The following is a 12,778-nucleotide window of genomic DNA, read 5'->3' as shown; positions in this document are numbered from 1 at the left end:
ATGCTGCTGTATGAATCTTTCCCACCACTTCTCTGCCAATGGGAACAAGAAAGTCCCATGGACTATAGGACTAAATCCATGTTGGCCAAATTGGCAAATACTATATTGGCCAATGGCAGATGCATGGATTTATATATATATATATATATATATATATATATATATATATATATATATATGTATATAAAACACGAAAACATTTGAAAGTGTTTTTATTATATTTTTATTATACAAAAGTAGTTAGAGATTAAAAATCTGCCAGGCAGAGAGAAAAATGCTGCTTATGCACTAGAATCAGACACACTGGCCCAGATTTATCAAAGAATGTCTACAGTAGAGCTATTTTCCGACATTTATTTGGGTGGTGGGTTTGACTAGCGTGCATCTTATTTATCAAGAAGGTGCAGCAGAATGATGAATTTTCTGCAGCTCTGCTGTGGTGGGAAAAGCTCTACCACATACACTTTTTCTAGACGCTTGTGAAGGAGGGAAGTAGACACTTTCCCGGGTCCTGAATTTAGCAGGTTAGGTGTTTTTACTTAATTTCACAGAGCTGCCAGGACATTTTTACTTGCATTTTAGATGCTACAATCAGATTGGTGATGTCTGGCATTCGAGATGGGTCCTGGTGGCAGATAGCCACAAGGACCACCCAGCTATGACCTGCGGTCAGCTCTTGAGCACGTGTCATAGAAGGGGAGTGGGATGCTGTCGTCCACAAAGGGTTAAAGATTGAACTGTGGAAGGTAGAAATTATTCTCACGCCTACTGGTAGGTGGTGTAGCTTTGTGCCTAAAAAAGTACCTTTACGCACAAAATAGCGACTTTTGACAAATGTCGCAAATGATAAATACGTGACTACTGCATGGTCAAAAAGAAAAAGTTCTATGGGTAGGCAAAAAGAGTAAAACTGTCTATATTAAAAAGGTGCATAAAAGTCTCTTGCTTGCACCTAAACTGCTCCTAAACATAGACAAATAAAATGCTCTAAAATCAATATTAAATCTCCCCCACAGGGTTTTCCTGCTGCAGCCCTGTGTGTAGAGTGAGGTTCGGAGGTTGGCCACGTGTAACAGTTACGTTGACCAGCCTTCAAACCTCCCTGTACACACACAGCTAGGGTGGGGAAAGCCCTGTGTGTCTTCTCTTAGCACATATGCAGCATATTTCCCACTGCTGGCAGATTTCTCGCAGCTTTAACCTCTCCAGGACCAAGGGCATACAGGTATGCCCTTGCTCCCTGGTACTTAAAGGGGTACTCCCGTGGAAGACTTTTTTTTTTTAATCAACTGGTGCCAGAAAGTTAAACAGATTTGTAAATTACTTCTAATAAAAAAAATCTTAATCCTTTCAGTACTTATTAGCTACTGAATATTACAGAGGAAATGTTTTTTTTTTTTTTGAACGCAGAGCTCTCTGCTGACATCATGGCCACAGTGCTCTCTGCTGACATCTCTTTCCATTTTAAGAACTGTCCAGAGTGGGAGAAAATCCCCATAGCAAACATATGCTGCTCTGGACAGTTCCTGAAATGGACAAAGATGTCAGCAGAGAGCACTGTGGTCATGATGTCAGCAGAAAGCTCTGTGTTCCAAAAAGAAAACCATTTCCTTTGTAGTATTCAGCAGCTAATAAGTACTGGAAGGATTAAGATTTTTTTTATTAGAAGTAATTTACAAATTTGTTTAACTTTCTGGCACCAGTTGATTAAAAAAAAAAAGTCTTCCACGGGAGTACCCCTTTAAGTACCAGGGAGCAAGGGCATACCTGTATGCCCTTGGTCCTGGAGAGGTTAAAGCTGCGAGAAATCTGCCAGCAGTGGGAAATATGCTGCATATGTGCTAAGAGAAGACACACAGGGCTTTCCCCACCCTAGCTGTGTGTGTACAGGGAGGTTTGAAGGCTGGTCAACGTAACTGTTACACGTGGCCAACCTCCGAACCTCACTCTACACACAGGGCTGCAGCAGGAAAACCCTGTGGGGGAGATTTAATATTGATTTTAGAGCATTTTATTTGTCTATGTTTAGGAGCAGTTTAGGCGCAAGCAAGAGACTTTTATGCACCTTTTTAATATAGACAGTTTTACTCTTTTTGCCTACCCATAGAACTTTTTCTTTTTGACCATGCAGTAGTCACGTATTTATCATTTGCGACATTTGTCAAAAGTCGCTATTTTGTGCGTAAAGGTACTTTTTTAGGCACAGATTTTTTATAGAAGTAATTTACAAATCTGTTTAACTTACTGGCACCAGTTGATTAAAAAAAAAATGTTTTCCACGAGAGGACCCCTTTTAAGGAGCAACGCCCAGTTTAGAAGAGGTTTGCTATGACGATTTGCTTCTAAACTGGGTGTTTCCCGAGACACGTGTCATCAGAGAGCATTTAGACAGAAAAGAACAACCTTAACTTCAGAGGCTCATAAGCACTGAAAGGATTAAAAATTTTTAATAGAAGTAATTTACATATCTGTTTAACTTTCTGGAGCCAGTTGATATATAAAAAAAATGTTTTTTCCTGGATAACCCCTTAGAATATGTCATGAAAAAACTAACTCAGAGTCAAATTCATAAGTAAAAGCATCCCAGAGTTATTAATGCTTAAAGTGGCAGTGGTCAGATGTGCAATAAATGCTCTGGTCCTTAAGGTGATAATGGACTTGGTCCTAAAGGGGTTAAATACGCTGCATATGCGATGTGTGTGATCCTACCCTAAGGATACATTCACACATACATGATCTGCTGCATATTTTTGTGCACCTTATTTTGCTACCTATTAACTTCAATGAGTAGCATAATCAGCTGCAGAAAATATGCAGCAAAAAATGTGCAGGAGAGTCTGTATGTTTGAACACAGCAAGGGTTTATTCACACATACAGTATACTGCACAGACTTAATGCTACAGATTTGATGCTGTGTTCAGTCATTTAGTTTACATTGAAATCTGCAGCATAAGATCTGTAACTTCAAATCCTGCACATCAATTTGAAAAGGATAGTATACGTATAATGTCTCCGCTGTCTCGTGGACACAGCTTCACATCAAGTTTATACCGAATCTCAAGGAAAGACACGCTGGTTTGCTTAACTGATGTAATCTTTACTGAGATATAATGAAAGTGCGCGGTAAAACTGTAAAACAAACATATGAAAGACAAATATAAGCATGGCTATTCAAGTGCCTTACATTATGTATAGCTAATACATAGATAGTCTAACATGTGCTCACTTACTACACACTGAAAACACATTATCTATCTACAAATGCCGAGCATCTCTCTACACAGGCTAACTAACAATTCCGTACTCACAGGCTTTGGTATTTATCAGATTTGCAGGCTGTATTAGCTTTAAGAAGTCCTGTGGATCTGGTCACTGTGGTGGCTGGAGCTGGAATGAATGAGACATGCCGGAGCTAGTCCTATGCTTTAGAGAGAAGGCCCGCCTCTAGGCTTCAAGAAAATGGAGGGTCTTAAAGGAACAGACCCTGCTGAGTGCCAAGCATGTAAAATACATTGCGAAGGCAGCACACTCCCCACCTGGCATACTTTTTGTTATGCCACTAACCCTTGGACAGAAGTAAAACTACTTCAGAAATTGGCCTTGCATACACTTTGGGAATGCCCTGTCTAACAATCCTAACTTCAACCTTTCTAACTCTAGCATCACTACTAGGATCAGTCCCCACAATGAGTCCAATAGGCCACTCGTTCCTGTGGGCCTGAGAGTCTTTCAGTAGGACAAAGTCTCCAACTTGTAAATTGGGCTTGTCATCTTGCCATTTCTTGCGTGGCTGGAATATCACCAGGTATTCCTGTCTCCACCTCTTCCAGAAAATGTCCGCAAGACTTTGAACTTGTTTCCTTTGCTTGGTGTACAAGTCCTTGAGCGAATTGTGTTGAGAAATCTCTTCCGTTTTCAGAAGGCCTTGGATTTCTTCTTTAAAGACTTCCTGCTGGATGCATCTGATGATCGTGACCTTAAGTTTTCCGATTGCACGGGTCAGCGACTTCCAGCTGGAAAACCTTTCAAATCTATGAGCGCCCAGACTGTCTCTTGTAACTATAGTCCTACAAACTGTCACTTGAGGTCTTACCTCTTTGTCTTGATCTGGTTCTATGAGCTGAAAGGTCTCTACCTGAGTAGTTTCTTTGGTTTCTGGTTTACGAAGAAAGGATGGACCTACGAACCAGTTAGTTTGCTTGAGCGCAGCGGCTGGCACTAGTCTCGTCCCATGATCAGCTGGGTTCTTGTCTGTGCTGATGTGATGCCACTGTTCTGGACTTGTAGACTTTCTGATACGTGTCACTCTGTTGGCCACGTATGTATAAAATCTTCTTGAAGCATTGTGAATATATCCTAACACAATCTTGCTGTCTGTATAAAAGTTAATTGTATGGATCTCGATGTCCAGTTCTGTTGTAATCATGTCTGCCATCTCTACAGCTAAGACAGCAGCACAAAGTTCTAGACGTGGGACAGTGTGAGACGGTCTGGGAGCCAGCTTAGATTTTCCCATGAGGAACCCGACATGGCTTTGTCCCTCAGTGTCTATTACCCTAAGGTAGGCGACAGATGCGATAGCCATAGTGGAGGCGTCAGAGAATATGCATATTTCTCTTCTCTTTGTAGCAGACAAGGAAACAGATACGTATGGTCTAGGGATGTTGAGTTGTTCAAGCTCTAACAATGAGTCTTTCCACAACTTCCACTGCATTTCCTTCTCTTCAGGTAGAGGTATGTCCCAGTCACTTTGTTCTTGCTCAGTAGTGATCTGTCTCAAAAGAGCTTTGCCTTGCATGATGATGGGTGCTACGAACCCCAGGGGGTCGTAAAGACTGTTGACTGTAGATAGGACACCTCTTTTTGTGAATGGCTTCTCTTCTCTGGAGACCCTGAAGGTGAAACTGTCAGTCTTCAGGTCCCAACTAATCCCAAGACTTCTTTGCAAGGGTGGTGATTCTGTTCCTAGATCCAAGTCTTTGAGGTCTTTAGCACGGTCTTCCATTGGAAATGCTTCCATGACTCTGTTGCTGTTGGAAGCTACCTTGTTCAGTCTTATGTTGGATTCTGCCAACATTTCTCTTGTACTTTTCAGGACGTTGATAGCTTCTTCGTTGCTGGAGAAAGAAGCAAGTCCATCATCTACGTAGAAGTTCTTCATGACGAACTGTGTGGCTTCTTGACCATGTCTTTCACCTTGTTGTGCTGCTCGTCTCAGGTTGTAGATAGCTACAGCTGGAGAAGGGCTGTTTCCAAACACATGTACCTTCATCCTGTACTCTGTGATTTCTTTGTTAAAGTCATTGTCTGCATACCACAGGAACCTTAAGTAGTCTCTGTGATCTTCACGAACAAGGAAACAGTAGAACATCTGTTGTACGTCTGCTGTCACTGCTACGAGTTCTTTTCTGAACCTGATGAGTACTCCAAGGAGTGTGTTGTTCAGGTCAGGTCCGCTGAGAAGGACATCATTTAGTGAGATGCCTTGGTGTTTCGCACTAGAGTCAAAAACTACGCGTATCTGGCCTGGTTTCTGAGGATGGTAAACCCCAAATATTGGTAAGTACCAGTGTTCTTGGTTCTCTTGTAGTGGTGGTGCCCTTTCAGCTTGATCGTTATCAAAGATCTTCTGCATGAAGGCTTGGAAGTGTTTCTTCATATTTGGCTTTCTTTGTAGCATGTGCTGCAACGAGGTGAAGCGTTTCTCTGCTTGTACCTTGTTGTCAGGAAGGCGATGGCGTGGTGACCGGAAGGGTAGAGGGGCTACCCAGCTGCCTGATTTGTCTCTGAAGACTTCTCTGTCCATAATCTCAAGGAAGAGAGTATCTTCCACCGAGGGTGCTAGCTTGTCGTCATCTCGTGTTCTTTCAAACACCTTACAGCCCAGTTCATCTGTATCTCCAGTTGAGGCTAAGTCTTCCATGCACCTCTGGATACTCCGATGATGTGTTGGGTTTACAAGTCTCTCTTTAATGTGTAGACTGTTGGTACATGGGCAAAGACAAGATGTACGACCATTCTGTAACAGATGTGTTCTGTAGACATTTACCTTTTCTGGTTTGTGGAGTCCGTCTAGACATACTTCTCCAACGATGACCCATCCGAGATCAAGGCGTTGTGCAAATGGTGCATTGTGTGGCCCATTGTACTGTTCTCTGACTTTGTGCAGTCCGAGGATATCTCTCCCAAGTAGAAGGATGATTGCAGCATCTGGATCTAGTGCTGGTATCTGGTCTGCTATTCGCACCAGATGGGGGTGATGACGAGCAACTTCAGGTGTGGGGATCTCTGACCTGTCGTCTGGTATCTCATCACATTCTATGAGGGTAGGAAGAGTCACCTTTGTCTTTCCATCTAATGACTCAATGATGTAGTTGTTTGCTCTTCTCCCTGTTGTCTCTACAACTCCAGAACAAGTCTTCAGGGTGTATGGAGTTGGACTTCCTTTGTCACCGAAGAGGTCAAAGAACTCTGTTTTTGCCAGAGATCTGTTACTCTGTTCATCCAAGACTGTGTACATCTTGATTGCTTTTTCTCTGAAGCCTGCAGGATACACCTTGACTAAGCATATCTTGGAACATGATCTGGGGCGGCCCTGCTCTGTACAGATCTCAGTACACTTTGAGGTTACTGCTGGCGTTGTACTCTCGCCTTGCTCCCCACCATGATCTTCTTGAGTTGCTGGAACTTCTTGTTTCCATGGTGGTGGTCCTGGGTGCAGTGCTGACAGGTGTTTGTCACTGTTGCACTCTGTGCATTTTATTGTTTTTGTACAGTCTTTTGCAAGATGCTGAATTGAAGCGCAACATCTGAAACAAATGTGATTGTCTTTAAGGTAAGCTTTGCGCTCTTCTAATGTCTTACTTCTGAAACTGCGACATTTTCTTAGTGGATGAGGCTTGTTGTGGATAAGACATATTTTGTCTGGCTCCTCAACTTTCTTACTTGTGTTGTCTTCCTGATTGACTGCAGACTCAGGCGAGACTTCTGTCTTCCGTACAGAAACTGTTGCTCTGCGTTCTTTGTAAGGCGTTGGATGTTTTTGCTCTACCTTTGGGGAGCTTGCAGTTCTCTTGTTCAGGAAAGCAAAGCTTGGATCATTGCGTGTTTCAGCTTGGTCTACGATGAATTCAGCAAGGAAGGCAAATGGTGGAAATGCGACTCGATGATCTTTCTTGTATCTTGATGCTTGAGTGACCCACCTTTCTTGCAAGTTGAAAGGAAGTTTCTCGATTATGGGATCAACTCCACGTGCTGTATCTAAGTATGAGAGACCTGGCAGATATCCACTAGACTTAGCGGCTTCTATTTCTAAGAGTAGGTCCCCAAACCCTCTCAGCTTTTGATTGTCTTTGTTTGTCATTCTTGGATAGTTTTCTATCCTCTTCAGAAGAGCATCTTCAATCACTTCAGGTGACCCATAGCAGTGTTCTAGTCTCCTCCACACCATTGCAAGTCCTGCTGCTGCGTCATGAACATGTACTGATCTGATTCTTTGGGCTTGCTCAGTGGACTCTGTTCCTAGCCATTTGACGAGCAGATCAAGCTTTTCTCTGTCTGTCAGATCTAAGTCTTGGGTACCGCTTAGGAAAGATGACTTCCAGGCCCAGTAGTTTTCTGGACGGTCATCGAATTTCATGAGACCAGCGCTCACTATCTCACGGCGCATCAGGAATCTTGCTACCTCTGTAGCTCTTGCTGCATCTGGTGAATACTTCCTGGGTGTAAACTCAGGGTATGGCTGCGGCTGGTAAGGCTGATGAGGTACTTGACTAAGTCTGCTTTGTTCTCCTCTGTTGTAAGTCTTTCTGCTATAATCCAGACTTGTATTTGCTTGAGGAGGGAGTACATCAGCATCCGTTTGCACTCTTGTCAGGTTGGCAGATTGGTCTCTGAGCATGCAACCACTTGACTTCCTACCCTGAGGTTCTAATTCAGTCTTGCAGTGTTGCATAGTATCAAAGTTGCTTATTGATGGTCTTGGTGCATAATTGAACTGCTGGTCAGTGTACATGGTTGCTTGTGACTGTATGTACTCACGGGTACGTTGGCTTGCGCTGAGGGGTGACATCTGGGTTTCTATGTCAGCGAACTGAGCTTCGGCAGCCCTTGTGAGAACTTCTGCCTCGGCTAAGGCTGCTGCAGCGTTTTTCTGCTGTTGCAGTAAGTGTAAAGATGCTTGCACTTCAGCTTGTTCTTTCATCAATTCAGCTTCCTGCTTTGCATAGGACGCCATTGCACAAGCTGCCTCTGCTTTCGCTCTTGCCTTAGTTGCTATGGCGCTAGCGGATGACAGGCTGGTGGTGCTTGAGTGTCTAGAACTATGGCGTTTAAATCTTGATGCATCGGCGCTAACCGAAGTTAGATTTGTTTGACTGGACGCTCTAGACAATGTTGTGCACCTAGATCTACTTCTTGGGAAGGTGTCTTCCTCTTTATAGGAGCATTGAGGGTTAACTGTCAGAGTGCTGTTCTCTGGGTTCTGCATCTTGATTTAGCTGGCAGCGTAGATAATGATGATGACTGGACACAGCACAGCGGTGATATAGCACGTGAGAGAATTAGTTTCACTTTCTAGTGCTTCGCGCCCTTACTCCGACACAGACTGCAGGGCACAGGATTTATGAGTCTTTTTTACTGCTGCGGACGATTCAAAGCTGATTAACTGCTTCTGATAACGTTTTAAAAGCCTTTTTACTATAATGTCTCCGCTGTCTCGTGGACACAGCTTCACATCAAGTTTATACCGAATCTCAAGGAAAGACACGCTGGTTTGCTTAACTGATGTAATCTTTACTGAGATATAATGAAAGTGCGCGGTAAAACTGTAAAACAAACATATGAAAGACAAATATAAGCATGGCTATTCAAGTGCCTTACATTATGTATAGCTAATACATAGATAGTCTAACATGTGCTCACTTACTACACACTGAAAACACATTATCTATCTACAAATGCCGAGCATCTCTCTACACAGGCTAACTAACAATTCCGTACTCACAGGCTTTGGTATTTATCAGATTTGCAGGCTGTATTAGCTTTAAGAAGTCCTGTGGATCTGGTCACTGTGGTGGCTGGAGCTGGAATGAATGAGACATGCCGGAGCTAGTCCTATGCTTTAGAGAGAAGGCCCGCCTCTAGGCTTCAAGAAAATGGAGGGTCTTAAAGGAACAGACCCTGCTGAGTGCCAAGCATGTAAAATACATTGCGAAGGCAGCACAATACGTGTGAGTACATCCTTAGGATAGGTTCACACGTAGCCCATCCACAGTGTATTTGACATTGCAGATGCGCTACTGACCATCCCCAGAGTGTGCCTCTTGCTGTGCCTGTGTGTCCTGCTTTGTCTGCTTGTAGCAGTGAATTGCTCTGAGCAGTGTACTCACAGACATGCTCTCAGCCTAGCTCAGGGAGCAGGTGGAGCGACCACAATGTCTATGAGTATACTGTGCATGCGCAGGCAACTCACAGATCCCTTTGTGCCTGCTCGTAGGGGCAGATTTGTGCTATGAGCAGACAAATCAGGGTACACCGGAACAGCAGGAGGTATACTCTAGGAAAGCTCAGTGGTGCATTTGCAGTGTTAAATACATTGCGGATGTGCTATGTGTGAACCTACCCTAAAAGTGTTTTCCCAACTCTCAAAGTTATTCCTTTTCCACAATCTCAAGAATGGGGACCAGAATAGCCAGAGTAGCCATTGTAAGAGTCTAGGGTCCATGTTCCCCATTTTCGAGATCAAAAGGAGTTTGCTCCAGCAGTCGGTCCCTCCACAATAGCTATTCTGTGCACAGAAATATACTTTGCAAGTTGGGAAACCAGCTGCCTGAGGGTGGTTTATTTGCAGGATGAGATGGGATTTTTAAAGAGGTATAACATGATTTTTTAAATTTAACTATGCTACCGGGTTTAATAGCATATAAAATTACTCAGGTCTCAGGTTTTTCCAGGTTGCAGTGCAGCCAAGACATGACATCACTGGTCAGGTGATGACAGGGAGCCTGTCTGCTTCAATGGGTGGAGTGACTGCTGGGTGGGAGAGAGATCATTTTGCAACAGCTGGAGGCACCCTGGTTAGAAAACACTTTTCTTTTGAATGGAATGCAACTCATTTGTGTTTCAATGGGTGGCGTGGCTGATGTGTGGGAGGGAGAAAAATTACCTCAAACTTACATGCATGGAACTATGGGATGTGTAGTTTGAGAACGAAATCCAACAGGAAATACCCAGTTCACAAAAAGATAGCTACAGCTTTATGGTAATCTCACAACATAGACATTTAGACCCAAGACAAGCACTAAACCTTCCTATGCATTTCCATTACTGTCTGGCAGGTAAGTACTGAAATCACCTGATGGTGGATAACTCCTTTAATGACGTTATTTTGCATTTTGCAGTGCATGTAATTTATAAAAAATGTTATGTGTTTATATAATTAGTTTTGTGCTATATATATATATATATATATATATATATATATATATATATATACACATATATATGAAAATAGGGAACCTTTAAAACATATCAATTTATTTTGTCCTTTAAAAATTGTAGAAAAATGTTTAAATATATATTAAAAATGACCGCCACCAGTGCTACGGAGTATACAGTAGAAAAGAAAATCCCGGCACTCACTTTAGTCTTCTGCCAAGTGAAATGTGTTTATTGAAACACGGTGCAAACACAATATATGACGCGTTTCGGCCAAAGCCTTTATCAGACTGATAAAGGCTTTGGCCGAAACACGTCATATATTGTGTTTGCACCGTGTTTCAATAAACACATTTCACTTGGCAGAAGACTAAAGTGAGTGCCGGGATTTTCTTTTCTACTATTGTCATTTATTCCACGTGCACCACCAAGGGACTCGAGTGCCGACCCTTACCCATTCTACTATGGAGTATACAACTCCACTGTATGTTATAGTCAATACGTTCCATCAATGTCCATGAACAGTCCACACACTATGTTCCGTTCGTGCTAGATGGTGTAGTTGGGATAGAATATTAGCACAATGTTCACATTGTTCCTTTGACTCATAGATAGCATCCTCCAAGTACTGTGTTTGACATATTAAGGGTTTACATCCAGATAGATGCTTGTATTTTAAACATGTCCCGGATTATTGGATGTTGTATCCTGCTCAGTCCGTATTTAATTATGAATAATATACAGTGGAGTTGTATACTCCGTAGCACTGGTGGCGGTCATTGTTAATATATATTTAAACATTTTTCTACAATTTTTAAAGGACAAAATAAATTGATATGTTTTAAAGGTTCCCTATTTTCATATATTTTTTCATTTAAATGTGGGAGACCTCATCTTGGCAAGTGGACAATACCACTAATAATTGTCTTATATATATATATATATATATATATATATATATATATATATATATATATATATATACACATGTATATATATATATATATATATATATATATATATATATATATATATTATACATGATCAATCTCGTAGCATGAAGACGTTTTGATGTAAATGTGAGAATACTAATGAAAAGAAATTCCATTAATCTAATACATGAACAAGTACAAACTAATATAAAAGAGATTGTCAAAAAGCTAGGAATAAAAATATGTATAATGTTGAAAATGTCTAAAATATTTATTTAATAAAATCTAACTAAGGCAGACTCATAAAAAACATATTTACCAATATATTTATATTAAATGAGCAGTACGGTTCAACAGTGAGAGCTTTCCAATGGATTACCATAGCGTGTGGTGAAATACATCTCTATACACTCCAAAAACCTTGGTAAATAAGCAGAGTTTAAGAAGATTATCCATTGCATTACTTTTTCTCCCAATCTATTTGATGCTTTAATTGAAAATACTGAAACGGATGTACAAAAACAGTATGGAACATGCTGTAGATACACAATATGATACCTTTGAACCTAATCAAGGCAGGCCTTAGGAACAAGCAGATGAAGCAGTTGCACAGGGCACATCATGCTTCCTACCTTAAGGGGGTGTAATCATTTTCCTAGATCTTGCTACTCGTAAAAGAAATCAGCCCTGTAAAGAATTTAGCAGATTTCTTCTCTTTCACATCACCTGCTAGTTGTACTGTTGCTACCCTGCCTCTTCACTCTCTCTGTCCAAGCTGACAAGTACAGCAAACTCTTCCTTCCCACATCTCCTTACTAGCAAGCAATTGTAAACATAAAACTGCAGGGCCAGTAGTATGAAGGCATTGCCTCACAAGAGCATCAATGAAGTATCCGATCCCAAGCACTCATAGATTTATACCATACCAGGATGCACAAAGTTTAGATGTAAACATGTGTATGTAAAATGTATGTGTACTAGAGATGAGGGAATTTTTGGAAAATTTGATTGGGACAATTCGCTGAATTTCCCCCAAAAATTTGGTTCCGTCCGAATTTATTTGTGGCAAATCGTTATCAAAATTGGCTATTTCTGGGCTACAGAGAGCACTTTGCCTTTTCTTAACACACATAGGGAGTGTGCTGAGTTAGTAAATAATACTGTTATCCAGTATGACATGCAGGTTATTTTGGAAATGTATTTCTTGCCATGAGAATGTGATGACAAGAGTTACCTTACATTCAGTACTTCTTATATGGTTTTTATGTATCAAAATTATTTATTTAAATTATATTCAATTTTATAAAAAAAAATATACAAGTACCTTTTCATCAAATAAAAAACACATTTTTTTTTAACTCCTTAAGGACTCAGCCCATTTTGGCCTTAAGGACTCAGAAAATTTTAT

General features: G+C 41.3%; 1 protein-coding gene across 2 annotated transcripts; it reads right to left on the bottom strand.

The window, feature by feature from the left end:
* Window positions 1–3,003: 3,003 nt before the first annotated feature.
* Window positions 3,004–9,213, bottom strand: LOC130356584 (uncharacterized). Of its 2 annotated transcripts, none has more exons than XR_008888925.1 (2): window positions 3,310–9,213; window positions 3,004–3,130 (listed from the first exon to the last, which is right to left on the bottom strand). XR_008888925.1 is itself a non-coding variant. In XM_056558305.1 (2 exons), exon 2 carries the CDS (start codon window positions 8,487–8,489, stop codon window positions 3,561–3,563), a length of 4,929 nt encoding a protein of 1,642 aa, XP_056414280.1. In that variant the 5' UTR covers window positions 8,490–8,826; window positions 9,006–9,213; the 3' UTR covers window positions 3,019–3,560. The 2 variants fall into 2 exon arrangements, 1 of the variants encoding a protein (XP_056414280.1); XM_056558305.1 differs by having other exon boundaries at window positions 3,019–8,826; window positions 9,006–9,213.
* Between the last annotated feature and the right edge of the window lie 3,565 nt (window positions 9,214–12,778).

The sequence above is a fragment of the Hyla sarda genome, chromosome 2, assembly GCF_029499605.1.
Source record: "Hyla sarda isolate aHylSar1 chromosome 2, aHylSar1.hap1, whole genome shotgun sequence".
Classification (NCBI taxonomy): Eukaryota; Metazoa; Chordata; class Amphibia; order Anura; family Hylidae; genus Hyla; species Hyla sarda.
The sequence above is the reverse complement of the archived record's forward strand: the minus strand, read 5'-3'. Positions and strand labels throughout refer to the sequence as shown.

What these genes read in the sequence shown, in the direction of transcription:
- LOC130356584 (XM_056558305.1), bottom strand. Translation starts at nt 8,489, where the DNA reads ATGCAGAACCCAGAGAACAGCACTCTGACAGTTAACCCTCAATGCTCC.